This window comes from Geotrypetes seraphini, chromosome 1 (genome assembly GCF_902459505.1).
Source record: "Geotrypetes seraphini chromosome 1, aGeoSer1.1, whole genome shotgun sequence".
NCBI classification, from domain to species: Eukaryota; Metazoa; Chordata; class Amphibia; order Gymnophiona; family Dermophiidae; genus Geotrypetes; species Geotrypetes seraphini.
In genome coordinates, this window is record NC_047084.1 from 25202581 (window position 1) to 25230464 (window position 27884).

Consider the following 27884-nt stretch of genomic DNA (forward strand, 5'->3'; position numbering starts at 1 on the left):
TTGAAATATTTTGTTAACTTGCTAAATGATATCAGAAAAAAATTCATTTATCCTTGGACTTTTGCTACTGAGGGATTTTTCTTTTGGTTGAAAATTTAAATATTTTTTTCACTGCAAGTAGTTCTGTTGGTCTGGGAGAAAATCTGAATCTTTCACAGCTTCTGATATCTTTTTATAAGTCAAATGCAATTATCCAAAATGATTAACGGCTCCTTTTACGAAGGTGCGTTAGGGCCTTAACGTGCGGAATAGCGTGTGCAAGCCGCTACCGCCTCCTCTTGAGCAGACGGTAGTTTTTCGGCTAGCGTACGCTAATCCAGTGGGTGCGCTAAAATCGTTAGCACACCTTCGTAAAAGGAACCCTTAGTATTTATCAGACCATATGAGTCTCTCCTGTGAATTCTCATTGTTGTGATCTGGAATGTTCACTTACTGCATCCTTTTTGTGATAATTCTTATGTCGGTACAATAACAGATTTCACAGCCTGCCAGCAGAAGTGTTTAATAAGTAAAACTGTGACATAATTCAGCTATGTTTGCGACAGAGGCTAGTGGTGTAAGAGAAAGAAGTTGGTGGAGCTTGTGTATTAGTTTTGGTGTATAAGCTTTTGCTCATTTACCTGGAATGATAGAGCATCCCAAGGGGGAAGCAGCAACAGCTTATGGTATATTAATAAGATTATGTTGAGCTCCCAGGGAGATATGGACAGAATCGATCAACACAAAGCTTACAGCATAATAAGGCTTTGGAATAAATTTGGTGGAGGAAGGGGAGGGGGAAGAACACTTGTTGCCTAATATGGGGGCAGGATGACAGAGAGAATAAAGCATGACTTCTGCAGGTGTACAGGCTTGGACAGATGACAGAAGATCTTTACGTCAGAGGGCAAGGAAAGGTAATGATCAGAGCTAGAGTAGTGTAGATTGGGAGGCTAAGTGGTCTTTGCATGCACTGTGTTACTATGTAAACCTTAATACCTAGAAGAGGGAGCTGTGTTACCCCATTCTTGGAGACTAGTGGGCATTACCATTCTTTTAAAGCCAGGAAAGAATCCTATCAGCTGTGATTTATATCGCCCCAGTTCACTCTTAGATGGTATCACAGCTGGTTAATGACCTTGGGACTAGTTTTTGAAGTTGAGGCAATAATCCCATTCGAGACACTCAAAGAGGAATACAGGCTGGAACCCTGAGATCTCTTTCCATATAAACAACTAGAGAACTTTAATTAAAAAAGGACCTATCTGATTTGTGTTCTTAAGACACCCTTATTAAGAAAGCAATGATAAGGGGTAGTGGAAGGGAAGTATAGTGAGGTTTTATAAAGCTCAATTGACTCATTCTCAGGCACCCTTGAAATATAAAAAGCAATGGTAGGCTATTTTAGGTAAATGTTATACTGATAAAGAATAGGAAAAAGCTTTTCAATCCCTCCTTAGGGTCTTGATCAGTGTTCCCTCTAAGGTGAGCGCATGAGCGATCGCTCACTATTTTCAGTGGCGTCGCTCATACGCTTTCTCCTGTCGCTCACTCGAGGGCGGGCGAAGGTGAGAGGAAGCGGCAGCGGCCTGTATTTTAAAGTTGAAATATGCAGCGGCGGCTCCTCTCAAGATCCCCAACTGCATTGGACTTCCGACGCAGGTGGGGATTCGTGAGAGGAGCCGCTGCCATGTCTTCAGTGTCATACCAAGGGGGGGGGGTCCCACCCTGGCTGTGCACCCGCCCTAAGGCTGCAGTCGGAGAGGAAGTTCGGGCCAGCCAATCGCTGCCTGGCTGGGCGGAACTTCCTCTCCGACGGCAGAATTGACGTTGGGGGATTGCTGGTCGGCCCGGTGGGAAGCAGAGAGAGCTTGGGGCAGCCGCGGCGGTGGCTTTGGGGCCTGTTTCCCCCGATGGTTGCGGTGGTGGCTTTGGGGCCTGTTTCCCCCAATGGTGGCAGCAGTGGCTTTGTGGAGAGTAGGGAGCAAGAAAGGGGGCAGGCAGGGAGACAGAAAGGAAACAGAAAAAAAGAAAGGGGGCATCAAGAGAGAAAAAAGAAAGAAAGGGCAGGGAGAGAGGAAGAAAAAGTTGGGGGAGGGAATGAGGTCTGGAGGAGAGGAAGCATACAGGCTGAAAGAAGGGAAGAAAGATTGGATGCACAGTCAGAAGATGAAAGTGCAACCAGAGACTCATGAAATCACCAGACAAGGTAGGAAAAATTATTTTATTTTAAATTTAGTGATCAAAATGTGTCTGAATTTATATATGCTGTCTATATTTTGCACTATGGCCCCCTTTTATTAAACCGCAATAGTGTTTTTTAGCGCATGGAGCCTATGAGCGTCAAGAGCAGCACTGGGCATTTAGCGCAGTTCCCTGCGCTAAAAACTGCTATTGTGGTTAAATAAAAAGGAAGGGGGTATATTTGTCTATTTTTGTATGGTTGTTACTGAGGTGACAATGCATAGAGTCATCTGCCTTGACCTCTTTGAAAAAACCCCAGAATAGGAATGATAATTAACATTTTCTCAGCGTATAGTGTGCTTTGTGTTTTTTAATTTTATTGTTGGTAGATCATTTTGACTTGGACATTTTAGACACAATCCCACCCCCAAATCTGATCTTGTAAACTGTTAACCACTAATCTCTAACTATGAATGTTCCATTCAATTTGTAGAATCTTTCTAATTCATTGTAAACCGCATAGAACTTCACGGTCCTGCGGTATATAAACTGTTGTTATTATTATTATTGTTATTATTATTTTAAAGTAGCTCGCAAGCCCAAAAAGTTTGGGCACACCTGAGCTAGAGCATTGAAGCTGTGTATTTCTATTTTATCCCCCCTTTTACAAAACTGTGGAGCGTTTTTTAGCGCCAGCCATGGTGGTAGCAGCTCTGATGCTCAGACTTCTATGAGGGTCAGCTGTTACCACCGTGGCTAAAATCCACACTATAGTTTTGTAAAAGGGGGAGGGGTTAGTTTGTGATGACATATTCCATACTAGGCGAAAGTGTTTTCTGTGTTCTGTTTGTTCAAAAGACATGGTTTTCTGTTAGGATTGACGGTGTAGGATTGATCTGTGCTGGTCTGGCTTGTTTAGTTTTATTGATGTACTGCTCACTGCAATATGTAAGATGCTGCCTTTTCCTAGGTACTCATGTGTGACGTGTGGTTTGTTACTAAAAATCATGTTTTTCTTACAGATGGGGGGGGTGCCAAAAAATGATGGGCCCCGGGTGTTACATATTAGAGAATGACACGGGGAAAAAATCTGTCCCCGTCACCGGCCCACCATCCTCTGCACCGCCCCGTCACCGCCGTTCCCTTCACCGCCCCGTCACCGTCACCGCCATCTCTTTCACCGCCCCGTCACCGCCACTGCCATCCCATTCACCGCCCCGTCACCGTCCCCGCTGCATCCATATAAGCCTTAGTACTGTAATATTTAGCTTATTCCTTTCTTATAAATCAAAGTTCCTGCTGCTGAACTAGAGAAAGAGATGTTCAGCTGGCAGGGCTTTGTTTATAAATTTTTATCAACACAACTAATATACTATTTTATCCTAAAGCAAAAAATAAATAAATAAATATAATTTTTTTTTCTACCTTTGTTGTCTGTTTCTGCTTTCCACATCTTCTCATTGAATTCCTTCCATCCACTGTGTGTCTTCTCTCTGCGTCTTCCATTTGCTGTTCCTGTGCCTCTCCCTTAACCCCCCCCCCCCAATTGGTCTAGCACCCATCTTCTTCCCTCCGCTCCCGCATAGTCTGGCATCTGTCTTCTTCCCACTGTGTCTTCCACATTTCCCTTCGGGGTCTGTTCCTCTCCACCCTCCTTCAATGTCTGTCCTATTCCTTTCCACCACCACCCTTCCCTCCCTCCTTTACCATCTGTTCCTTTCTACTACCCTTCAGCTCCTCTCACGTGGCTTATCTATCTACCTTCCTCCCTCTTATTTTCATGGCACGTTACAATGTAATTTGTGCAAGCCACTGGAGCCTGCGAGCTCGGTCCCTGTCCCATCCCCACAAACCATCTCGCTTCTGTGCTCCTATTTTCTCCATTTCTAATATCTCCCCTATGTATCTGTCATTGCCCCCCCTGTGTCCATATACCATCCCCATGGCATGTCCCCTTTATGTCTCTGTCCCTATGCCCCATGCACATAATTTCCCCTCTTTCTGTTACCTTCCTGTGTCCAGATTTCCCCTATCTTCCTCTTCCATACCAGTGTGTCTCTTCTTTTCAACCCCATCTAGCTTTTTTCCTTCTTTCTTCCCCTCCCCCCCTGCTTCTAGCATCTGGCTCACCTGCCAGTCCTTCCCTTTCTTTCCTGCTGTGGGTTTTTCTTTCCGACTTCATCCCCTTGGCCCAGAATCCTTTTCCCTTTCACTCCCTCCTTCCAATTTGAGCCGGGAACACTAGCGATCGCACGGTCCCCGCAGCCACTACCTGCCTGCCCAATCGATCCTAGTGTTTAGCCAGCTCTCTCCCTTCTCCTCACCTTAGTTTGTAGATTTTCTTTTTCGGCGACCCGCACGCTATCAGAGAGCCGCGCACGCGCGGCTGCTCAGTGTTCAATCTTCTGCTCTGCTGTTTCCGGTTGTGTCAGAGCAGAAGATTGAACACTGAGCAGCCACGCGTGCGCGGCTCTCTGATAGTGTGCGGGTCGCCGAAAAAGAAAATCTACAAACTAAGGTGAGGAGAAGGGAGAGAGCTGGCTAAACACTAGAATCGATTGGGCAGGCGGGTGTGAGCTGCGGGGACCGCGCGATCCTTCATGCCTCACTGCGGGGACAAGACCATTCACCGCCCCGCGGGCGGTGAATGGCCTTGTCCCCGTCGCCGCAGCGACTGCTAGTTTTCTTCCCCGTTTTCGGCGGGTGACCCGCGGCTAAAATGCGGTGGCCGCGGGTAAACCGCCACCGTGTCATTCTCTATTACATATGCTACGTACGCCACTGTATGTAAAGATACCAGAAAGCTGGCGTAGCAAAAACTTTAAGTAAATTGTTATTCTTCTAAGTTTTGAGTATTTAACCCTCCCACAATCTCACGGGCACTCGTTTCAAGTTTATTGAGATTTTGATTTAAACGCAATATCAAATATTTTCAATGCATATAACAAAAATAAATTTGGGGAAATAAATAAAACCATTTGAACAATAAACATACAATCATAGATGATTAAAAATACATAAGGAGTACAAGGATAAATTACATTTGTTTAAAAATGCATCCTCCGCGCCTGCTCATAATTTGTGGAGTATGTAACTTGTCGCTCATGCATATTTTTTTTTGCACACACCTCATCAATCCTTAGAGGGAACATTGGTCTCGATTGCCAGTAATATTGTGAAAATTGGATATAAAATGTATTACCATTGGCATCATACTCTAGCAAGGCTTAAAGCAATATTTGGCACTGATCCAGATCTTTGTTGTAGAGCTTGCGGAACTCAAGGCGCCATTATACATATTTGGTGGACTTGTCCCAAGACTCAGCTATATTTATTTATTTATTCATTCATTCAATTTTCTATACCATTCTCCCAGGGAAGCTCAGAACAGTTTACGTAAATTTATTCAGGTACTTAAGCATTTTCCCTGTCTGTTTCAGCGGGCTCAGAATCTATCTAATGAGGGGATTTAGTGACTTGCCCAGGGTCACAAGGAGCATTGTGGTTTTGAACCCACTACCTCAGGGTGTTGAGGCTGTAGCTTTAACCACTGCACCACACTCTCCCCAGGACATGAAATTTGTGTCAGATTTGGGTGTCTTAGTCCCTAAAGCTATTGAATCTTTTGAATGTGGGACCTGAGGGAGGTGGTGGAGAAGAAAACGGTGACAGAGTTCAGACAAGGGTGGGATGAACACATAGGATCTCTAATCAGAAAATAACGGGTATATATTGAAGGAACTAGGGTCGGTACTGGGTAGTCTAATATGGTATGTGTCCGTCCTGTATGTGGATGATGGGCTGGGGAAGGCTTTGATGGCTGAAATGGTTAAGATGGGCTGGGTTGAGTTTTGATGGAAACTCCAGTACCGTATTTTCACGCATATAACGCGCGCGTTATACGCGTTTTTACCTACCGCGCATACCCCTCGCGCGTTATATGCGTGAGCGCGGTATACCAAAGTTTTAAAACATAGTTCCCACCCCGCCCGACGCCCGATTCACCCCCCCAGCAGGACCGCTCGCACCCCCACCCCGAACGACCGCTCGCACGCGCTCCCATCCGCACCCGCATCCACGATCGGAGCAAGAGGGAGCCCAAGCCCTCTTGCCCGGCCGACTCCCCGACGTCCGATACATCCCCCCCCCCGGCAGGACCACTCGCACCCCCACCCCGAACGACCGCTCGCACGCGCTCCCACCCACACCCGCATCCACGATCGGAGCAAGAGGGAGCCCAAGCCCTCTTGCCCGGCCGACTCCCCGACGTCCGATACATCCCCCCCCCCCCGGCAGGACCACTCGCACCCCCACCCCGAACGACCGCCGACTTCCCGACAATATCGGGCCAGAAGGGAGCCCAAACCCTCCTGGCCACGGCGACCCCCTAACCCCACACCGCACTACATTACGGGCAGGAGGGATCCCAGGCCCTCCTGCCCTCGACGCAAACCCCCCTCCCCCCCAAGAACCTCCGACCGCCTCCCAGCCGACCCGCGATCCCCCTGGCGACCCCCACGACCCCCCCACCCCCCTTCCCCGTACCTTTGGTAGTTGGGCCAGAAGGGAGCCCAAACCCTCCTGGCCACGGCGACCCCCTAACCCCACCCCGCACTACATTACGGGCAGGAGGGATCCCAGGCCCTCCTGCCCTCGACGCAAACCCCCCTCCCCCCCAAGAACCTCCGACCGCCCCCCAGCCGACCCGCGATCCCCCTGGCGACCCCCACGACCCCCCCACCCCCCTTCCCCGTACCTTTAGTAGTTGGCCGGACAGACGGGAGCCAAACCCGCCTGTCCGGCAGGCAGCCAACGAAGGAATGAGGCCGGATTGGCCCATCCATCCTAAAGCTCCGCCTACTGGTGGGGCCTAAGGCGCGTGGGCCAATCAGAATAGGCCCTGGAGCCTTAGGTCCCACCTGGGGGCGCGGCCTGAGGCACATGGGCCCAACCCGACCATGTGCCTCAGGCCGTGCCCCCAGGTGGGACCTAAGGCTCCAGGGCCTATTCTGATTGGCCCACGCGCCTTAGGCCCCACCAGTAGGCGGAGCTTTAGGATGGATGGGCCAATCCGGCCTCATTCCTTCGTTGGCTGCCTGCCGGACAGGCGGGTTTGGCTCCCGTCTGTCCGGCCAACTACTAAAGGTACGGGGAAGGGGGGTGGGGGGGTCGTGGGGGTCGCCAGGGGGATCGCGGGTCGGCTGGGGGGCGGTCGGAGGTTCTTGGGGGGGAGGGGGGTTTGCGTCGAGGGCAGGAGGGCCTGGGATCCCTCCTGCCCGTAATGTAGTGCGGGGTGGGGTTAGGGGGTCGCCGTGGCCAGGAGGGTTTGGGCTCCCTTCTGGCCCAACTACCAAAGGTACGGGGAAGGGGGGTGGGGGGGGTCGTGGGGGTCGCCAGGGGGATCGCGGGTCGGCTGGGAGGCGGTCGGAGGTTCTTGGGGGGGAGGGGGGTTTGCGTCGAGGGCAGGAGGGCCTGGGATCCCTCCTGCCCGTAATGTAGTGCGGTGTGGGGTTAGGGGGTCGCCGTGGCCAGGAGGGTTTGGGCTCCCTTCTGGCCCGATATTGTCGGGAAGTCGGCGGTGTTGTCGGGAAGTCGGGAAGTCGGCGGTGTAAGGGGGGTGGGGGGGTCGTGGGGGTCGCCAGGGGGATCGCGGGTCGGCTGGGGGGCGGTCGGAGGGTCTTGGGGGGGAGGGGGGTTTGCGTCGAGGGCAGGAGGGCCTGGGATCCCTCCTGCCCGTAATGTAGTGCGGGGTGGGGTTAGGGGGTCGCCGTGGCCAGGAGGATTTGGGCTCCCTCCTGGCCCGATATTGTTGGGGAGTCGGCGGTCCTTCGGGGGGGGGGGAGGGATGTATCGGACGTCGGGGGGGGGGCATCAGGCTTTCAGGATGGGGACAGACCTTCAAGGGGGGACAGTGCACGGAAGTCAGGGGGGGTGAACGGAGAGTCGGGACAGCGCACGGAAAGTCAGGGCGGGCGAAAGGAGCGTCGGGCAGCATGCGCGGTATACCCGTGAGCGCGGTATATCAAAGTTTTTGTGCAAATCATCGTGATTTCTGCGCGCTATATTCGTGTGCGCGTTTTATACGGGTGCGTGTTATTTGCGTGAAAATACGGTAGATAGAACCTAAGCACATAACCGGGCACGAATGGATCTCTGGCCCAGAAATATCTAAGAAAAAGGACAATTTTAATTAAATGATTGATTTTTATGGAGCATGTAGGGTTGGGCAGACTGAATGGACTATTCGGGTCTTTATCTGCCGTCATTTATTATGTTACATCTTTTTTGGGGGGATCTAAACTGACTGCCTTGAAAATAAATTTGGCTCTCTCTTTACCATAAGATTTGGGTTTGTTATAATGAGTGGTGGGAGACATCTCAACTCACAACTTCCTGAAGCTCAGAAGACGTATGAGAAGAGACTGGAAGCCTCGAATATGTATACCTTAGAGGAAAGTAGGGTCAGGGGAGATATGATTCAGACGTTCAAATACTTGATGGGTATTAACGTAGAACATAATCTTTTCCAGAGAAAGGAAAATAGTAAAACCAGAGGACATAATTTGAGGTTGATGGGTGGTAGATTCAAGAGCAATGTTAGGAAATTCTACTTTATAGAGAGGGTGGTGGATGCCTGGAATGCGCTCACGAGAGAGGTGGTGGAGAGAAAAATGGTGACTGAGTTCAAAGAAGCGTGGGATGAACACAGAGGATCTAGAATCAGAAAATAATATTAAATATTGAACTAAGGCAAGTACTAGACAGACTTGCCCAGTCTGTATATGGCCGTTTGGGGGAGGATGGGCTAGAGAGGGCTTCAATGGCTGGGAGGGTGTAGATGGGCTGGAGTAGGTTTTGACGGAGATTTTGGCAGTTGAAACCCAAGCACAGTACCGGGTAGAGCTTTGGTTTCTTGCCCAGAAATAGCTAAGAAGAAAAAATTTAAAAAAAATTTAAATTGAATCAGGTTGGGCAGACTGGATGGACCATTCGGGTCTTTATCTGCTGTCATCTACTATGTTACTTGTAGAATTATTGGGAATCTACTTTGGTTCTTCTATATCCATATATTTTTATTAGTATTTTTTTTAGCTAAATTTTTTTTAGCTTATGCATGTAACCTACAAAAGTGCTGGCAGTCTATACAGTGGCATGTAAATATAGGTGCTCTGTTACAGAATTGTCCTTTTATTACTCTCCCAAATCTGAAGGGATCTCCAAGTCATGTACTTCTTGTTTTTAGTAATGTGGCACTTAATCCATAGCCTTTCCTTAGCTGCTAGGAAATGCTTTTCCCAGAGGTCACTCTTCCATGATTAAGCAGCAGTTGTTATCCATTTGTTAAGTTAATCAACCTCTCTTTATTCTCACAGTATAGATGAGATCCAAAATAATCACCTCACAACAGTTAGTACTATATTTGCTTTTTTTTGACTCCTCAGCCTGAAGATGAAATTATCATCATAGGAATGACTAATAGTGTGTTTAATGTCCGGCATAGAAAGCCAGAAGGAAAAAAAGAGTCCACATCAAAGAGGAGTAAGAGACGGCCGGCCTACCGGTTCTTTGTGAAGGGAAAAGATTATATGCCCAAGCAGGTACGTTCCGCATGCGGCATCCACTTGCTAATCAATTATTACCTTGTTTACAGGGATTGTTGTGCTTAAGCAAAGAAAACTGAAATATTATCTAGTGTTAAAAACATAGCTAGAAGATTTACAGATATCTCTAGAGTAAAAAATAAAGAATATATCTGACACCTTAACTGAACAAAACTTGTTATTAGCCTACGTGTCTGTGTATAATAGTTATTTGTAACCACAATGGAGACAGATACTCTGCACAAAATACAGCCATATCTAAAGGAAAAGAGCAGAGCGTGCCTAGTCTTCAAAAACCCCCTTTATTAGCAACCAATCAGAAAAGATTAGGCATTTACGGGGAGATTATTTCAATGTTGCAGAGGGCTTTACTAAGTTTGATCCTTGGCAGGAAATCCTGCAATAGTGAACCAATCTCCCCATAAATGCCTAATTTTTTCTGATCCAAGCAAGAGTACACTCAAGGACTTGGATTTCATTGTTGCTTTGTTATTTACCCTTTGAGACTCCTGATGCAGGCACTTTAGCCGAAACACAGTCCGTGTCGAGTCCCTGCCTTGCGACATACCTTTATGATTGACAAGACTGTTCTGTATGGATTTTATCATTGGTTGCTAATAAAGAGGGTTTTTGAAGACCAGGCACACTCTGCTCTTTTCCTTTGGATTTGGCTATAGTAGTTATCCTCCATCAAAAGGAGACAATAACTTTTAAGTGAAATTGTTTGTTTCATGATTTTTGGTCTGAGGTATAGCAGGGAAAGATGTGTCCCAATGAGCAATGTTGCAGGACCCTGCAGAGCTTGTCCAATAACTGATGCATGAACTCCAAATGAGAAAGAAGGTAAAGGAACCCAGAAGCAAGCCCAAAAGCCACTAAGAAAATACTTCTTATTAAATTGTTAGATATTTTGTCCCTTTACAGTTATACCTGTTTCTCTGAAAATAAGACAGTGTCTTATATTAATTTTGGGTGCAAAAAACTCATTAGGGCTTATTTTCGTGTGATTTTTTTATTTTTTTTCATGTACAACAATCATCTTTCCCTTCCTCTTCCACCCAAATTCTTCTTCTTTCCTTTCTCCCCACCCCCTCCCCCATGTGCAGCATCTTTCCTCCCCTCTTACCCATCCCCTTGTGCAGCATCTTTCTATCCTTCCCATCCCCTGTGCAGCAGCACCCCACCGACCCTCTCACTCATCCCCTTGTGCAGCATATTTCTATCCCTCCCTCTCAAGCCACTGTGCAACAGAACCCCACCGTCCCTCTCATCCATCCCCTTGTACAGCATCTTTCTATCCCTCCCTCCCATCCCCCTGTGCAGTAGAACCCCACTGATCCACCGTAAGACTGACAATACCGTATCTCTGAAGCCTCCAAAAACAGTAGCGGCGGCAGCATTCTGAACAGACTGCTTTGTGGCCTTCCCCACTGGGGCCCTTCCGTCTGCCGCATCACTGATTATGTCATCAGTGACACGGCAGAGGGAATGTCCCAGCGGGGAAGGATGCAAAGCAGCCTGTTAAGAACGCTGCTGCCGCTTTTGGAGGCCTCAGGGTGGGAGGGTCGATGGGGTTCTGCTGCGAAGGGGGATGGGAGGCAGGGATAGAAAGATGCTGCACAAGGGAATGGAAAGAGGTAACGCATTGGGGTGGGGGAGAAAGTACTGCCACCGCCGCTGCTTAAGGAGCCCTCAGAGCAGAGGTATGTCAGGTCTCACTGGGGTGGGGGTTGCTGAATTGACGAGTCCAATTTATTTGGCGAATCGGGAAGCACTAGTGTCAGGGATGGAGTCAGGAAGTGTCGGGTACCTTCGGGAGAGGCTTCAGGAGTCAACCTTAACTAGGGCTTATATTAGGAGCATCTTTAAAAATCATGCTAGGGCTTATTTTTGGGATAGGTCTTATTTTCGGGGAAACACAGTATAACACTGCATGATAGATTTCAGCCTTCATAACATTTAGACTCAGCAAAGATGAAAATGGTCTTTAAAATTATTTCACCATCAGAAAGAAAGCTGTACATCTGTTTACAGCATTTATATGGTATCCAATCATGGGTGTTGTTCAAAAAAAATCATAACAAAAACCTACGACCATACATAGAACTGAGGAATTAGACTTAGAGATTAGCCAATTTGAAAGGATGTATCCTTTAAGTTTTAATCAAAAGATTTCCAGAGATGGTGCCTTTTAGATGATAGATTTTATTGACGAGGTATAAGTAGAGGAGAGCCTCTTCTAGAGCAGCAAATCACTTGACGTTAATGTTGTACACCTGAGTACTGAAAATTCAAAAATGAAATTGTAGAGATCGAGGGAAATGAGTGAGAGCAAATTTTCAGTGTTTATGAAAGAATGCTAGAGACCTGTCCCTATGGTCAGTATACCTGTTGTTGGAGATTGAACTGATACCTTTTACTAGGAAGCAAGAAAGGGTAGAGGATTGTTATTTTTTTAATCACAACTTGGCTAAAGGGATACAAATAGGGCTAGCAATATGGGAATTCCAAAATCTCTAAAAAGAAAAGGGTGTCAGGTCAAAACCGCGGAAGACAAAGGTGCGCGCCGACAACTGAGCGCAGCGCGGAGGTGCGCGCCGAAGTAAATAACTGTTTTTAGGGGCTCCGACGGTGGGGGTGAGGGGGGAGAACCACCCCACTTTACTTTATACAGATCGCGCTGCGTTGTGGGGGCGTTGTGGGGGTTTGGGGGGTTGTAACCCCCCACATTTTACTGAAAACTTCACTTTTTCCCTAAAAACAGGGAAAAAGTTAAGTTTATAGTATAATGAGAGGGGTTACAACGCCGCCGCGATCTGTATTAAGTAAAGTGGGGGGGCTCCCCAACAAAACCCCCCGTCGGAGCCCCTAAAAACTGTCATTTTCTTCGGCGCGCGCCTCCATCTTGTGCTCAGTTGTCGGCGCGCGCCTTTGTCTTCCGCGGTTTTGTCTATGAACCAAGAAAAGTCTCATCATTTTGGCATTATTCATTGCACCAATTTAGTTGTACATTGTATTTTTTAAGGCCATTCTTCAACCATTTCATGAAGGTGTGAAGAAAGTACGTGTGTGATCAATTTTTGGTAGCTGTAAATAAGGAGCTAAGATTCACATACTGAGGCTACAGAGACTTTGCAACAGTTTCATAGGAACCACTGAATAAGATGGGCCAGTCTGCTTTCATTTTGCACGTCTTGGCTGCTATTCCTTGGTTATGAGCAAATGTCATCATTTTTTTCTATTTTTCCTGTTAGTAGGCTTGACCTTTTTGTTGTCATTACACACACACACACACCTTGCCCGGCCTGGCCTGATATCTTCATGTTTAAGTTCTTCCCCTCAAGTTTTCTCTGCAGCTAGATAGGAAATCTCTTCTGCCAGCAGGTGGCAAACTCAACACACAGCCTGACAAGTGCAGTGGGTGTGCCATTGCTAAGTATAAAAGTAATAGATTTCAGAAATGCCATTTAATTAGAAGAAACCTAAGATACTCTATGAGTTATAACAAATAGTTACTCAGCCATTATGAGCACATTCCCTGCTTTTGTATTGTGACTTAGGGCCAGATTCTCAAAACTCACCAGTAAAATCTGGCGAGTCGATGTAGTGGACACAGTGGGAGCGATTTTTGTTTTACGGGCAATTCTCAGCATAATAGCATGCAAATTATATGCACGCTATTTATGCAGAGAGTCGCTAGTAAAGGGAGGGAGGAACTGTGCTTGGTGCTAAGCATAGCTCCTCCCTTCTGTCAAAGCTGCTCTCCCTGCTCCAATGAACTGAGCCGCAGGTCTCCCGAGTCCTGCCATCTCAGTTGATTGAAGGGCAGGAAGAGCAGCAGAAAGAAAAGACCCCTCCCGCTGGCACCCAACTCCTTGCCTTTCACTGCTCAGACCCTCCGGCAACCCCCTTCCCCCCCCCTACCTTGCATCAACCTGTACAAGATTAGCAGGAGAGATGCCCACTCCCTCCTGCTTTGGTCACTGCTGCCCCCCTCCCTGTACTTTTAAAGGATGGCAGGAGGGATGCCCACTCCCTCGTAGATTGGCTCAGGCACTAACCAGAAAGTAAAGCTACTCAGACCTGCTGGAAAATTTTGCCTGCAAATGTAGTACAATGAGGTTAGAGAATTAGAGAATCACCCAGCAATGATAGACAGTCGCCTGGAGTGGTCATTTAAATATTAATGACCCCATTTTACTAGCATTTTAATAGTAATAATCTCATTGTACTATATTTGCAAGGCAAGTTGGAGTCTGCTAGGAAGCTTGGAAAAGACCAAAGTGAGCCATTCTGATAAATGGCCGGTAAAATACTGGCATGCTAAACTGGCTGGAACCAATTTAACGACCACTGTTTAAAGGCACAGTAAGTTTTGAGATTCCGGCCCTTAAATTCTTAAACAAAATAGGTTAAAGAAACCTTTCTAAAATGGTATTGTATATGATCTAGTAAAGCACCAAAACCTTTTATTCTTCTACTGGAAATGAGCCAAATAACATCATTTTCCCAGTACAGGTATGTTTTGGTATTGCTTTATAGACCCTTGATTGGATTATTCCAATTTGATGAGTATTGGTTTTATATAGTTCATATTCCAACCCAGTCTCTATTCCTTTTTCTAATTCTAGGAGGACATTTTTATCAGTAAGCCTGTAAAAGATCATTTGAAGAAGTATGACAAACTGCTGAAAGGTTTCCAGGTGTCGATGGCACTTGATGCAGCGCTGGAGGTAAGATGAGGAATGTTTGCTGCTGTTTGTGTTGTGTAGACTGTGGCAGCACATTTTTATTGTCTTAACCAGAAATAACATTTCCTGGGCCGAGGCTAGCTATCAGTGTGGCATGTGTCCTGGAGGATGAGTTCATTAGACAGGATTTCTCATGCTTCATGCTTGAGCTGAGAGTGCTGTAGAAAGGTAGGTAAGCTTGCTGCAGAAAAGGGAGTGCTGGCATGGGGGTGAGGTGGAATGGTGCCTTAGGTTAGAAATGCTGTAGAAAAATAAGGGTAATGTTAGGTAAGACATTTTTGCATATGGAAAGTGCTTGTGAGGTGTCTGTCTTCTGTCACAGCAAGCCCGTAGAATTCGCTTATTCCTCAATTAGGCCTATTTCCTGTGACGTGTCTTACAGGGGCTTGCAATAACCACAATGGTGTAGAAGATTTTCCAGCACAAAAATAAAATTTTGTGATGTGTTACTGCAGGGCATGAAACGTCAAATCCAGCTGCAAAGGTGCTTATGCCTGTTTGAGAGAGTTTTCACTTCGCAAGCTCTTTTGTGAAACAATAAGAACTAAAATGGTTTATAAGTACTTAAATGTTTCCATTGTTGCCATAATCGGGTATTACAGTAACACTCGGATTCTAAATAGAGGTAGGGTAGAGATCAGCCATTGAGGAGAAGAGGTAAGTCTTTAGCAATCTTCTGAAGAAATAATAGGATGGGATTTGATATAAGAGTAGGGGTAGGCTATTCCAGACTAGAGGTCTGCATGGGAACGGGGATCGCAGGAATCCCGCGGGTCCCGTGGGGGTCCTGCGATCCCCCCTAACCCATGGGACTTCCATGGGAACCCCCCCTCTGGGCCCACGGGACTCCCACGGGGACCCCCCTCTAGCCAACGGGACTCCCACGGGGATGGAAGGCTTTGGAAGCAGGGTTCGTCCATATAATATAATGGACACGTCAGCCTTAGTAAAAGAGGGGGTTTTAAGTTAATTACCTGAACAGAAAACAAAAAACGGTTCCACCAAAAAGATTCCACAAGGAAAACAGCAGCGCAAACACAAAAGAAACTGTGGAATTGATGATCCTGTCAGAAGTAATTGCTGCTTTTTATGGGGATGGGCGGAGATGGAGGTAATTCCTTGCGGGGATGGGTGGGGACGGAGAGTCTCATGGCGGGGACGGGTGGGGACGGAGAGGATCCTGACGGGGATGGGTGGGATTTCTGTCCCCGCGCAACTCTCTATTCCAGACTCGTGGGCCCAGGAATTTGAAGGTGAACTCAAATAGTTTTTTTCATTTAACATGTTGAGGGGAGGGGGCGCTTGAGGTGTTGCGTTTTTCTCTTGTTCTGGCATGAATGAGGAACCTTGATGTCTGATATTAGTCCAGCAGAATTGATTTGTAGACCATGTGCCTAACCAGGGATTTTTAATAGTTTTTTTTTTTTTTTTGTTTTAAATTTTTTATTCATTTTCATATATCCACAAGTGTAACATAGAAATTTTAAAAGATCACATAAAACATACACTTGAATTCCTTTCATGTATCACTGTAAATACAATATATTATTCTGTATTTATAAACAATAATACCTAAAATATCTGTATTACCTAATATGTATAATAATTGTTGTTAAAATTTAAACCCTTCTTTTCCCTCCCCTCCCAATACACTTAACAATTATAATAAAAATAATGACAAATATTTTGAGATAAATTAAATAAAATGAAACCCACCCTCCTCCCTTCTTAATAAGATTATTACCGTATTTTCACGTAGATAACGCGCACCCGTGTAAAACGCGTACACGGGTATAGCGCGTGAAAAGCACAAATCTATGTACAGAAATTTTTATATACCGCGCACACCCGTATACCGCGCATTCTGCCCTACTCTCCCGTCGCCGCCCGACTCTCCTTTCGCCCGCCCCGACTCTCCTCTGGCCACCCCGACTCTCCTTTCGCCCGCCCCGACTCTCCTCTCCACCTTGAAGTCCTGTCCCCACCCTGAAAGCCTGATGCCCCCCCCCCCCCGCAGGACCGCTCGCACCCCCACCGCGAAGGACCGCTCGCAAGCACCCGCACCCCGAAGGACCGCTCGCATGCACTCCCACCCGCACCCCCACCCTGAAGGACCGCTCGCACCCCCACAGGCTCCCGACCCCCCCCCCCCCATCATGTAGAAGCTCCTACCGGTGTCCTGCTGCTTCCTCTTGGCGGTCCCGACTCCCCGACACGATCGGGGCAAGAGGGAGCTCAAGCCCTCTTGCCCCCAGCCAACCGCGGCACCCCCGACACGATCGGGGTAAGAGGGAGCTCTTGCCCCAGCCAACAGCGGCACCCCCGACACGATCCGGGCAAGAGGGAGCTCAAGCCCTCTTGCCCCAGCCAACCGCGGCACACCCGACACGATCGGGGCAAGAGGGAGATCAAGACCTCTTGCCCCAGCCAACCGCGGCACCCCCCGACACGATCGGGGCAAGAAGGAGCTCAAGCCCTCTTGCCCCCCCCCCCCCCGACTCCCCGACACGATCGGGGCAAAAGGGAGCCCAAGCCCTTTTGCCCCGCCGATTCCCCAACTCCCCGACAATATCGGGCCAGGAGGGAGCCCAAGTCCTCCTGGCCCTGGCGACCCCCCTCGCTAGTTGTTCGGGCCAGGAGGGAGCCCAAATCCTCCTGGCCACGCGATCCCCTACCCCCACCCTGCATTACATTACGGGCAGGAGGGATCCCAGGCCCTCCTGCCCTCGACGCAAACCCCCCTCCCAACGACCGCCCCCCCCAAGAACCTCCGACCGTCCCCCCAGCCGACCCGCGACCCCCCTGTCCGACCCCCACCCCCCTTCCCCGTACCTTTGTGTAGTTGGCCGGACAGACGGGAGCCAAACCCGCCTGTCCGGCAGGCAGCCAACGACGGAATGAGGCCGGATTGGCCCATCTGTCCCAAAGCTCCGCCTACTGGTGGGGCCTAAGGCGCCTGGGCCAATCAGAATAGGCCCGGGAGCCTTAGGTCCCTCCTGGGGGCGGGGCCTTGGGCACATGGTCGGGTTAGGCCCATGTGCCTCAGGCCCCGCCCCCAGGTGGGACCTAAGGCTCCCGGGCCTATTCTGATTGGCCCAGGCGCCTTAGGCCCCACCAGTAGGCGGAGCTTTGGGATGGATGGGCCAATCCGGCCTCATTCCGTCGTTGGCTGCCTGCCGGACAGGCGAGTTTGACTCCCCTCTGTCCGGCCAACTAAACAAAGGTACGGGGAAGGGGGGTAGGGGTGTCGTGGGGGTCGGCCAGGGGGGTCGCGGGTCGGCTGGGGGGGGCGGTCGGAGGTTCTTTGGGGGGGCAGTCGTTGGGGGGAGGGGAGTTTGCGTCGAGGGCAGGAAGGCCTGGGATCCCTCCTGCCCGTAATGTAGTGCGGGGTGGGGGTAGGGGGTCGCCGTGGCCAGGAGGGTTTGGGCTCCCTCCTGGCCCGATATTGTCGGTGAGTTGGGGAGTCGGCGGGGTAAGAGGGCTTGGGCTCCCTTTTGCCCCGATCGTGTCGGGGAGTCGGGGGGGCAAGAGGGCTTGAGCTCCCTCTTGCCCCGATCGTGTCGGGGGTGCCGCAGTTGGCTGGGGCAAGAGGGCTTGAGCTCCCTCTTGCCCCGATCGTGTCGGGGGTGCCGCGGTTGGCTGGGGCAAGAGGGCTTGAGCTCCCTCTTGCCCCGATCGTGTCGGGTGTCGGGTCCGCCAAGAGGAAGCAGCAGGACACCGGTAGGAGCTTCTACATGATGGGGGGGGGGGTCTGGAGGCTGTGGGGGTGCGGGTGGGAGTGCGTGCGAGCGGTCCTTCGGGGTGGGGGTGCGAGCAGTCCTGCGGGGGATGAATCGGACGTCGGGGGGGGGAACTATGTAAAAAAAAATTTGTACAACGCACTCACGCGTATAACGTGCGAAGGTATGCACGGTACGTAAAAACCACGTATAATGCACGTGTTATATGCGAGAAAATACGGTATATACAAATTTTTAATAAAAATTATTGAACTAAAAAAAAATTGTCTTTTGAATCTTCAGTTCTCAAGTAATTTATAGTATTTTATATCTTAATAAGTAAATTGTGTTGCCTTAGGCTATTCAAGCTTACATTTTTAAATAAACTGCCCAAATCATTACGTCAAGCTCCATTCCTGACAGTATTCAAATCCAGGCTAAAAGCTCACTTATTCAAGGATGCTTTTAACTCCTGACCATATTCACTGATAAAGCACAGATGCCTGCCCAAGAAACTCATTAGCCCCCTACTTGCTATGTTTGTCTGTTGATTAGATTGTAAGCTCTACTGAGCAGGGTCTATCTCTTGCTTGTTTTAAAGTATAGGATGTCTAGCAGTACTGTAGAAATAAGTAATAATTATAATAACTTTATAATTATAATAACTATAATAATTATAACTTTAATAATTATAACTTTAATAATTATAACTATAATTATAATAACTTTATTTTTCTATACTGCCACGATCTTGCGACTTCTAGGCGGTTTACAGTGAAGAGAGCAGTACAATCAGCGAATTACAGTGATTACAGAGTACAATTAGTGAGAAACATAATATTAGCATGTTACAGTGAAGAGGGCTGGACAGCCAGTGAATTTCAGAATACAAATGGCGAAAAGTGTCACTGAAAAGTCAGTGTCTAGGAGATAAATCTATCGAACAGAGCTGTCTTAATTTTCTTTCCGTAAAGCGCCGTAGGTCAGCCTGGCTCTGTTGATGAAATTGCCTAGCCAGGTTTGCTGTTTGTTAGCTTGAAACTTAAAGGTTCTGTCCATAAAGGATCTGTATTTGCAATCGGTGATCTTTGGATAGGCAGAGTAGTAGTAGTAGATATTTATATGCTTTTTAAGATATCACTTCTACCCAACCACTAAGTTCTCTTTTAATTAAGTTTATTTTAACTTCAGCTGCCTGTACCATGTGTGATGTGTATGTTTTTATTTCTTTGTTTGAAATGTTTAATTAGACTCATCTACGAGCGAAGACCCCTGAAATTGCAGTGGCAGTAATGCAAGAATTAAATCGCAGAGGAACTCTTAAAAATGCACTTGCAGGACGAGATGAAAGACAGCTTTCAGTTCTACTTACCTTCTTGCTACGGTATAATTTTATATTTTTTTAAATAATTTTTTTTCTAGCATTCAACCAGTGCGACAATGAAAATCGACAGCAGCACAGCCAAGTAAATATTTGCATAAATACACGTGGTCAGAATAAGAAGTATAGGGCTAAATTCATTAACCCCCATTTCTGTCTCCGATACGTTCCCGATTGCAAGCAGGCTGACAAATTCACAAAAGGCCTACATGCAAATGGGGACGATCGTTGACACGCCCCCTCACCCATGGCACGGATCGCTAGAGAATGATCCTGGAGCATGCGTAGACCCTGACAGCAGTGACAGGAGAAGCAGCCTCCTCTCACTGCTGTCAGGGCTTCTGCCAGCTTAAAAATTTTTTTTTTTTTTAAATTGGGCAGATAGTTTGCTTGTATTACACACACAAAATAACTGCTCGGTTAAAGCAAAAATGCCCCCCTCCCCTGAACTGCCTCCTCCCTCCCCAAACCCCTAAAAAATAACCCCCCCCCCCCGCGCTGATGCCTCGCTGAATAACAAAAGGCAGGAGGGATGCCAATTCCCTCCCGCCATCTCAAACCCGTCCTGGCTGAGCCCGTCCCGTCCCACCTCCCTCCCTGTAGCTTAAGCTAAGCTGGCCGCTGGGCCAGGCCCACCCCCTCCCCTTACCTTGAAAATCATTGGGAGCAGGAGGGGTGCCCAGTCCCTCCTGCTCCTTAGGCCTCCAGTGATCTGATCTTCGGGAGCAAGAAGCGCAAAGTAGTCCTGTTGGTCTGCCGGGCCGCTACACAGTACTTGCCTTAGGCTACGCCCCAATGCATCATCTTTTTTTTTTTTTTTTAATTCTTTATTCATTTTAAAACTGACAAATAAGTGATTAATATTAAAACATTGCATTACTAATAAAATATACAGCACTTGACATTCTTATACATATAATCTATTAAAGTAGAAATTATAACCCTTTCCCCCCACCCAACAATTCTTCAATGAAATTTTCATAATACAACAGAAATCCAATCATTAAATAAAAATATTAATCATCCAATTTCCCCCCTCCCCCCAATAAAATACATGTATCCATCAGAAAGGAAGACGATACCCAGTGCATCATCTGATGCAGAGGGAGGGGCCTAAGGCCCTGATTGGCTGAGGTGCCTCGGGCTCCTCCCTTGGGATGGACCTGGGGTGCTTCAGCCAATCAGGGACTTCCATAGGGAGGAGTCTAAGAAAGTCCCTGATTGGCCATAACAAAGGAGGAGCCCGAGGCCATAACAAGGGAAGAGCCTGAGGCGCCTCAGCCAAGCAAGGCCTTAGGCCCCTCCCCATGCATCAGATAATGCACTGGGGCGTGGCCTAAGGCTGGTATTGCGTAGCGGCCCGGCAGAGCAGCAGGAGCAGGAGGACTTTGCACTTCCTCCTGCTGCCAAAGATCAGATCACTGGAGGCCTAAGGAGCAGGAGGGATTAGGCACCCCTCCTGCTCCCAACAATTTTCAAGGTACGGGGAGGGGGTGGGTGGGTCCGACTGGCCAGGCCGAACCATGGGTGGGCCCGTCGGGGGGGGGGGGTGTGAGGTGGGCCAGTCGGGGGGGGGGGGGGGCGTGCCGGTGGCAGGAGGGAGGCTTATTGAGCAGGAGGGACTGAGCACCCTTCCTGGTCCAAACTTTTATGTACAAGGGGGGTGTTGGGCCGGTGGGTGGGCAATTTTTGACTCTCCTGCTCTCTGCCGTCTTTCCCCGCAGTGCAGCCCTGTTTTAAAACCACAGGCTCACACTGTGGGAAGGGCAGCAGAGAGCAGGAGAGTCGGAGGAGCCAGATAGTCAGGGCAGGCAGAGAGCAGGGGAGCCAGAGAGAGAAGAGTCGGGGCAGAGCAGTTTTTTACACAAACAACTGGTCCTCACCAGTCGCTTATTCTTGATCAGCCAGCCAGACGGTGTGTAGGGAAAAAAGTGTAGTGAATCGCGTCCTTTCTGCTTTGCATGCCGATTCCCCTCATTTGCATGCACGGATTGGGATGGGATTGCTACACAAGTTAGTGAATCAGGTCGGAGGGAAATCGAGTCGCAAAGGGCTCGCAAACCGATTGGTACACGATCGGTTTGCTTAGTGAATCTAGCCCATAGTGTTGCAAAAACAAAGGCCAACTTGCGAAGCCTATCAAAGAACTCTACACCAGCAATCTTTGTTCCAGTTAAAATGCTACATTATCACTTACATGTACCAAACCCCCCCTACCCATCATCCCCACTCCTACACAACCGTATCCCATCTGTGTGGTTTGATTTCTGTCATTTTTGTTGGCATCTCACTGGTATTTGTTTCTTATGTTTGCATGGGCAGAGGAGGCAGCTGTTGGGATTATGATTAATAAGTATTGTGAACATACACAAGCAATTAGAACATGGAGTTCATCTCCATTCTTTGGGCTGTTCTTTGATCTCTCTCTCTCTCTCTCTCTTTGGTGATCCTGAAAACCTTGACTGGCTAAGTTTGGCTCCAGTAGAGAGTAGAGCTATCTTCATTAACTTCTGTCTCCTCTGCTTATCGGCTGAGAAATTTCCTAAGAACATTGCATCCACTCTTTAAATAGAAGCTGATACTCTCAGTATGAAGTCTTGTTTCAGGATACAAGAAGAAATGGAGAGTTGTTGGAGTGTAGTAAGTTCTATTCTTGTGATTTTACTCTGCAGGAATATAATTCAGCCAAGGTTTGCTCCTGTTCTGATACATGTTGCAGAGCTCATAATTGGTAAGTACTGTGAGCCAGACAGTAAGCTGATAATGCTCTATTTTCATATCTAACTTGGTTTATTTTTTTCTTTATATATTTTGCTTAACTCCTACTTCTAGTGAGACCACTGATTTGGAACAATGCCTCCAATGTATACGATCTGCCCCAAAACAGATTTCAGCTTTACATACGGGAAGATTAGGTTCTTACCTTGATAATCCTTCTTTTCAGTAAAAAGTACATGAGTCCTGAACCAATAGGTAATGCATCTTCACCTGCAAGGGAATGCAGAAGGCCATCATCAACATTTTTCAGCTCTGCCTCCCTGTGTCACTGGCCAGTATCCTATCTCCTCCTTTTTTTCCTTCTGCAAGTGAGATGAAAAGCTGTCTTTTCATCTGTTCTGCTTCTGAATTTATTTTCAAGTTTTTATCCATTTTTTTTAAGGCTTACGGTGTTACAGAGGTTCCCAGTAGACCCCCATTCCATGGGTAACTGCAGTAAAACTGCAGGAACGACTAAAGTCTATATCTGCTCACTGCTGGCATGGGAACAGAGCTTTTCACTGCTCCGCAGAGTGGTAAAAAGCTTTGTTCCCACGGGGAACCTCACCCACCACAGCTCCATGATATCCTACCATCCCTCCCCCATTGCAAGTTCAGCAGCTCCAGACCCTACCTCCCCCCCTGCTCCTTTTTCTGCAAAGACAGGAAGTTGCATCATAAAGAGGAGACTATCAGAGGGAAGGCCCTGAGCACCGTGGAGCAAGCCTGTGTAGAGATCGGCTTGCTCTGCAAGGTATATGCTAACGACAGGGAGGAAAGCTGTCTGGACCTGCCAGTCTCACAAGTGAATGGGGGAGCTGGAGCCATTGGCCTCGATGAAGAGAGGGAGCAATGTAAAACAAAGTAGGAGTAATTGGCCAAGGAGGGGGTTTGGGGCTGGATAAAAGGGGGGGGGTCTGGAGCTGAAGGTAAGGGAATGAGAAGTGCTTGACTTCTGTAGGGGAGGGCTAGAGCTGAAGAGAAGGGAGAGAGCTACTGGACCTGTAGGGGGGGGGAGCTCAAGGGAAAGGGAAGAGGTGCTGGACGTGTAGGGGAAGGGGCTGAAGGGAAGAGAAAGGAAATAGAGATGCCATACTAATCGATTGAAGGAATAGGAAATGAAATACAGGATCTAGATTTTTTATTTAAAATCCTTGGGGCATTTACTGTGCACCCCCTCCCCCCCCGCCCCCCCCCCGGAAGGCCTGCGTGTTCCCCCTGGCCTCCCGCGCACAATTTACCTACTAGCAGCAGCCTGCAGAGAAGATTTCTGGGGCTAGCGATCTCTGCAAGCTGATATAGTCTTCGGAGCTGTTTCCTCTGCTGCGACGTCAAGAGGAGGGATGGGACCGTGGCAGAGGAAACAGCTCCGAAGACCTATATCAGTTTGCAGAGATCGCTAGCCGGGGGGAAGCCAGACACCAGTGGGAGGCCAGAGGGAAGTAGGACACCAGCAACACTTCCCAACTGACCCTCCCCCCTCGCCTTCTAAAGCGGGTGCGGTAGCGGTCGGCCAGCAAGAGGCAGCGCTGCCGCTCCGCTCCTGCTTTAAGGGGGCGAAGGGGGAGAGTCAGTTACCGAATCGGGAGGCTGATTTTTGTTTTGTTTTGTTTTAAATCGATTCAAATCTATTCACCTGAAGTGAATCGGTGAACCAATTTGAACCGTTAATCAGGCAGCACTACTCCTTAGTACTGATGTTTACAGTCCAGAATGATATTTGTATAGTGCTGGATACATTGATGGTAATGTACTGAGTTAAATTTGCATGCTATTAGTAGGTATGCATAAGGGGGAAAATGTAGCGCTCTCCCCCACAGTTCCATCATATTTTGTTCTAGTCAGTGCATACTGTTCTAGTCAGTGCATACTGTTTTGTTGTAGTTTGCACTAAAACCTAAATTCACACCCCTAGTTAACTTCCATTTAATGTGGTTTATGCTTTCTTGTGTGGATGGATTTAGGTGGTTCAATTGTTTTATTATTTTTTAATCTAAATGTTAACTACCAGCTGAGGGATCAAGTTAAGTAGTGGAGATGAAAACAGAATAACGAGTTCGTAAAGTTCAGAAAAGTACATTGAATAAAAAAAATGGGCCAAACTCTTAGTAGGAAATGCTAATTTTGGACATATTTTTAAAATGTTTCTTTTTTTTTCTGTTCCTAGATATCTACTGGCCTATTATTGGACAATCAACTGTCATTGATAAACAGTTTTTAAAGCTCCAGGAACTTTTAGAAAATGAAATGAACTATGAGCAGGAACTTTTGGAGGTTCTGGGCATGATGGACACGTTGTTTGCCACCATAACAGTGAAAAAAAGCACTACTGCACAAAAGGATCCAGTCAGTGGTATTTCTTGGGGCCCTGCACAGGGGCAGAGAAACATAACTTCCTAATGTCCCCCACACAATTCCTGTTGAACATTTAGCTTTTTGAAGTCTTTATAAAATAATTATTTTTCTACAGCATGACCTAGAAGAAGTTGAAAAGTGACTGAAAACTGTGTGTTCTATAAACCCCATATTTACTTGGGGTTATTTATCACAATATAATGTGTTTTCATAGAGAAGTTATTTTGTTTAACTTTTTACAGTTCTCCACTAAATGAGAGTCCACAGTTTACAAATTCTATTTATAGGCACATCTATCCATTAAAAGTACAGCTCAATTGAATGGGTATCATAACTTGTCTGAGTATGTCAAATAGTAAAATCATTTATGGGGAAAAAAAATCCAAAATTATTGGTTCAGGTAGAACTATTTGAATCATTCAAAATAATTAAAACATTTTTTTCAAAAAAGTGTGAAATGTACTCAGACTTTTGAGAAATATTGAAAATTTTAATGCGCACAAGGAAAGCTTTCAGTTATGAAAGGTGGCTACTTTGCACAGAAGAGCTGAAAGTAGTTGGACTCGGATAAGTACATTTTCTATTCAAATTTTTACTAAGAAAACCTTTGGACTTAACTATATGTGAATGTTTATTTGCAAAGATAGAAAAGTGATTGACTGTTTTTTAGGACACTGGGCACATTGGGTCAAATTCAGTAAAGTGTGCTAAAGATAAAGGACATTCTAAGCCGAACACCCTTTATAGAATAAGTGCATAGCACCAATTTTTGTGCCCATAGTTGGGCATAAGCACTTACGCCTGCTGAAACCAGGTGTAGGTCCTGGCACGCAAGTTGGGCACACGTCCTTGGTATTCTGTAAAACTGTCCAAATTTTTGGAAAACCCTTGGCCCATTCACTTTTAGATTGTGTACTATGGGATATGAGCACCCAGTGTTATAGTACACAGATAGATACATGCACAGCTCTTAATTAGTGTTAATTAAGGTTAATAATCGATAGTGCCCAATTATTGCTTGTTAACCAGTTAAATTGCACACACATCTTAGGATTATGTCTAAAATTGGACAACCTTTATAAAATCTGAGGGATAATTTTTTCTGAGCCCACATTCATATTTTTTTGAAAAATATTTGTAAAAAGTTGTTTGATATATTATTTTGAATGGTTTAAGAAGTTATTCTATTATAACTGAACCAATAATTTGGGGAGTTTTTTAAAAAAAATTATTTTGTGTTTTGGATTTATATTAGAGAGAGACTCCTACTTTATGATGTGAAAACCAGTTATGGGCAAAACCATCTGCACCAAGGAAATTAAAATGATAATCCTGTTTAAAATGTTTTAATTTGTATTTACCCTCAAATCTATCCTATATCATTTGGAAGGGATACATTTTTCTCCCATGTTTCACAAAAGAAAAGTTTCAGGGCTCAATTTTGCAGTATTTTTTCACATTCAAATATCAGAAGGATTTTGGCCCATCTAAAACGTCAAAGCTTAAATCATCATTTTAGCTGGAGATCTTGAGCTATCAAACTCGGAACATTTTCTGGATGTATTTCTGTTTTTATGCATCTACACAATGCAAGGCCATGTGCTATGATAAATACATATTTATTTATGTAGGGAACCTCCATTACCAGTACACATTACAAGCATTTGTTTTGATTAAATATTCTCTAGCTTCCAGAGCAGGGGGAAACTGAGGAAAAGCCAAACTCCAGCAAGCTCTGTCCATACTTAATTAAAATATGTGGAAATAAATGTAACCTTTGTGTATGTAAATAATTTTTCAGACAAACTTTAATTATTGCACTCGGTACTTACACAGTATGTCACCCAAAGCCTGATTTTTGATAGCTTAGGAGGCATTCTGTATTGATCACTTAATGTTTCTCCAATATGCTTAAGGATAATTTTTTGGCTGAGGTATAGAATGAGAGGACTTGGTGGAGGGAATAAGGATGATATTTTACGTGATATTTCGAATATGCTGTTTTACTAGTCACAATTCTTTCCAAATATTACCAATTTAACTGCAGCGTCAATTAAAGAACAACAAACAAGTGTTTTGGGCAGCAGTTGTTAAAAATGAAGCTCATTTTACATAGTATGAGTTCCTTAAAATGTATCAAGAAGAGCAACCAAGGTTATAAAGGGGATGGAACTCCTCTCGTATGAGGAAAGACTAAAGCAGTTAGGGATCTTCAGCTTGGAAAAGAGACAGTTGAGGGGAGATTGATGTCTACAAAATCCTGAGTGGTGTAGAATGGGTACAAATGGATCGGGTTTTTGGTTTGTTTGTTTTTTTTTACTGCATCAAGATTTACAAAAACTAGAGGACACTTGATGAAGTTACAGAATAATACTTTTTAAACCAATAGGAGGAAATGTTTTTCACTCATAAAATAGTTAAGCTCTGGAACATGTTGCCAGAGGATGTGGTGAGAGCTGGTAATATAGCTGGTTAAGTTCAGCAGCCAGATAGACTCACCTAACTATCTTTGGCCACTAGGACTTATCCAGCAAAGCTGATAGTCATTGGCTGGCCAGCTATGACTCTCCACCATTGATAAAAATGACCATTTAACCCTACACTCTGTTTTCTATCTGATAACCAATTCCTAATCCACAACTGAACTTTGCCACCTATCCCATGACTCTTTAATTTTCTCAGGAGCCTCTCTTGAGGAACTTTGTCAAAAGCTTTCTGAAAATCTACATACACTACATCAACTGGCTCATCTTTATCCTCAGGTTTATTCACACTTTCAAAAAAGTCAAGCAAATTGGTGAGGCAAGATCTTCATCGGCTGAACCCATGCTGACTCTGTCTTATTAAATCATTTTGTCTATGTGTTTCACAATTTTATTTTTTTATAATTGTTTCCACCATTTTGCCCGGCACTGAAGTCAGGCTTACCGGTCTGTAATTTCCCAGATCTCCCCTGGAACTACTACTACTGGAACCCTTTTAAAAAAAAAAATCTTTATTGATTTTTAATCTAAAACAGTGTCATACAAATGAACAAACAGTAGGTATTACATACATTACACTAATATCTGTACAGGTAACATATATATCATTCAAGATTTTCTGTTTTCCTACATATAACAATAACAATATAACATATTATATAGTATAAATGAAG

General features: G+C 46.3%; 1 protein-coding gene across 2 annotated transcripts in view; it reads left to right on the top strand.

Annotated features, from left to right (window-relative positions):
- Positions 1–26766, top strand: part of UTP15 (UTP15 small subunit processome component) — a 44067-nt gene extending 17301 nt beyond the window's left edge. The window contains exons 9-13 of one of the 2 annotated variants that reach the window (XM_033929264.1): positions 9606–9761; positions 14396–14497; positions 19485–19618; positions 22288–22346; positions 24540–26747. In XM_033929264.1, the coding sequence (XP_033785155.1) occupies positions 9606–9761; positions 14396–14497; positions 19485–19618; positions 22288–22346; positions 24540–24772 (684 nt within the window). In that variant the 3' untranslated portion in view covers positions 24773–26747. Of the gene's footprint in view, positions 1–9605; positions 9762–14395; positions 14498–19484; positions 19619–22287; positions 22347–24539 lie in introns of both variants that reach the window. The other variant, XM_033929265.1, reaches the window with a different exon arrangement.
- The last annotated feature ends 1118 nt before the right edge of the window (positions 26767–27884 follow it).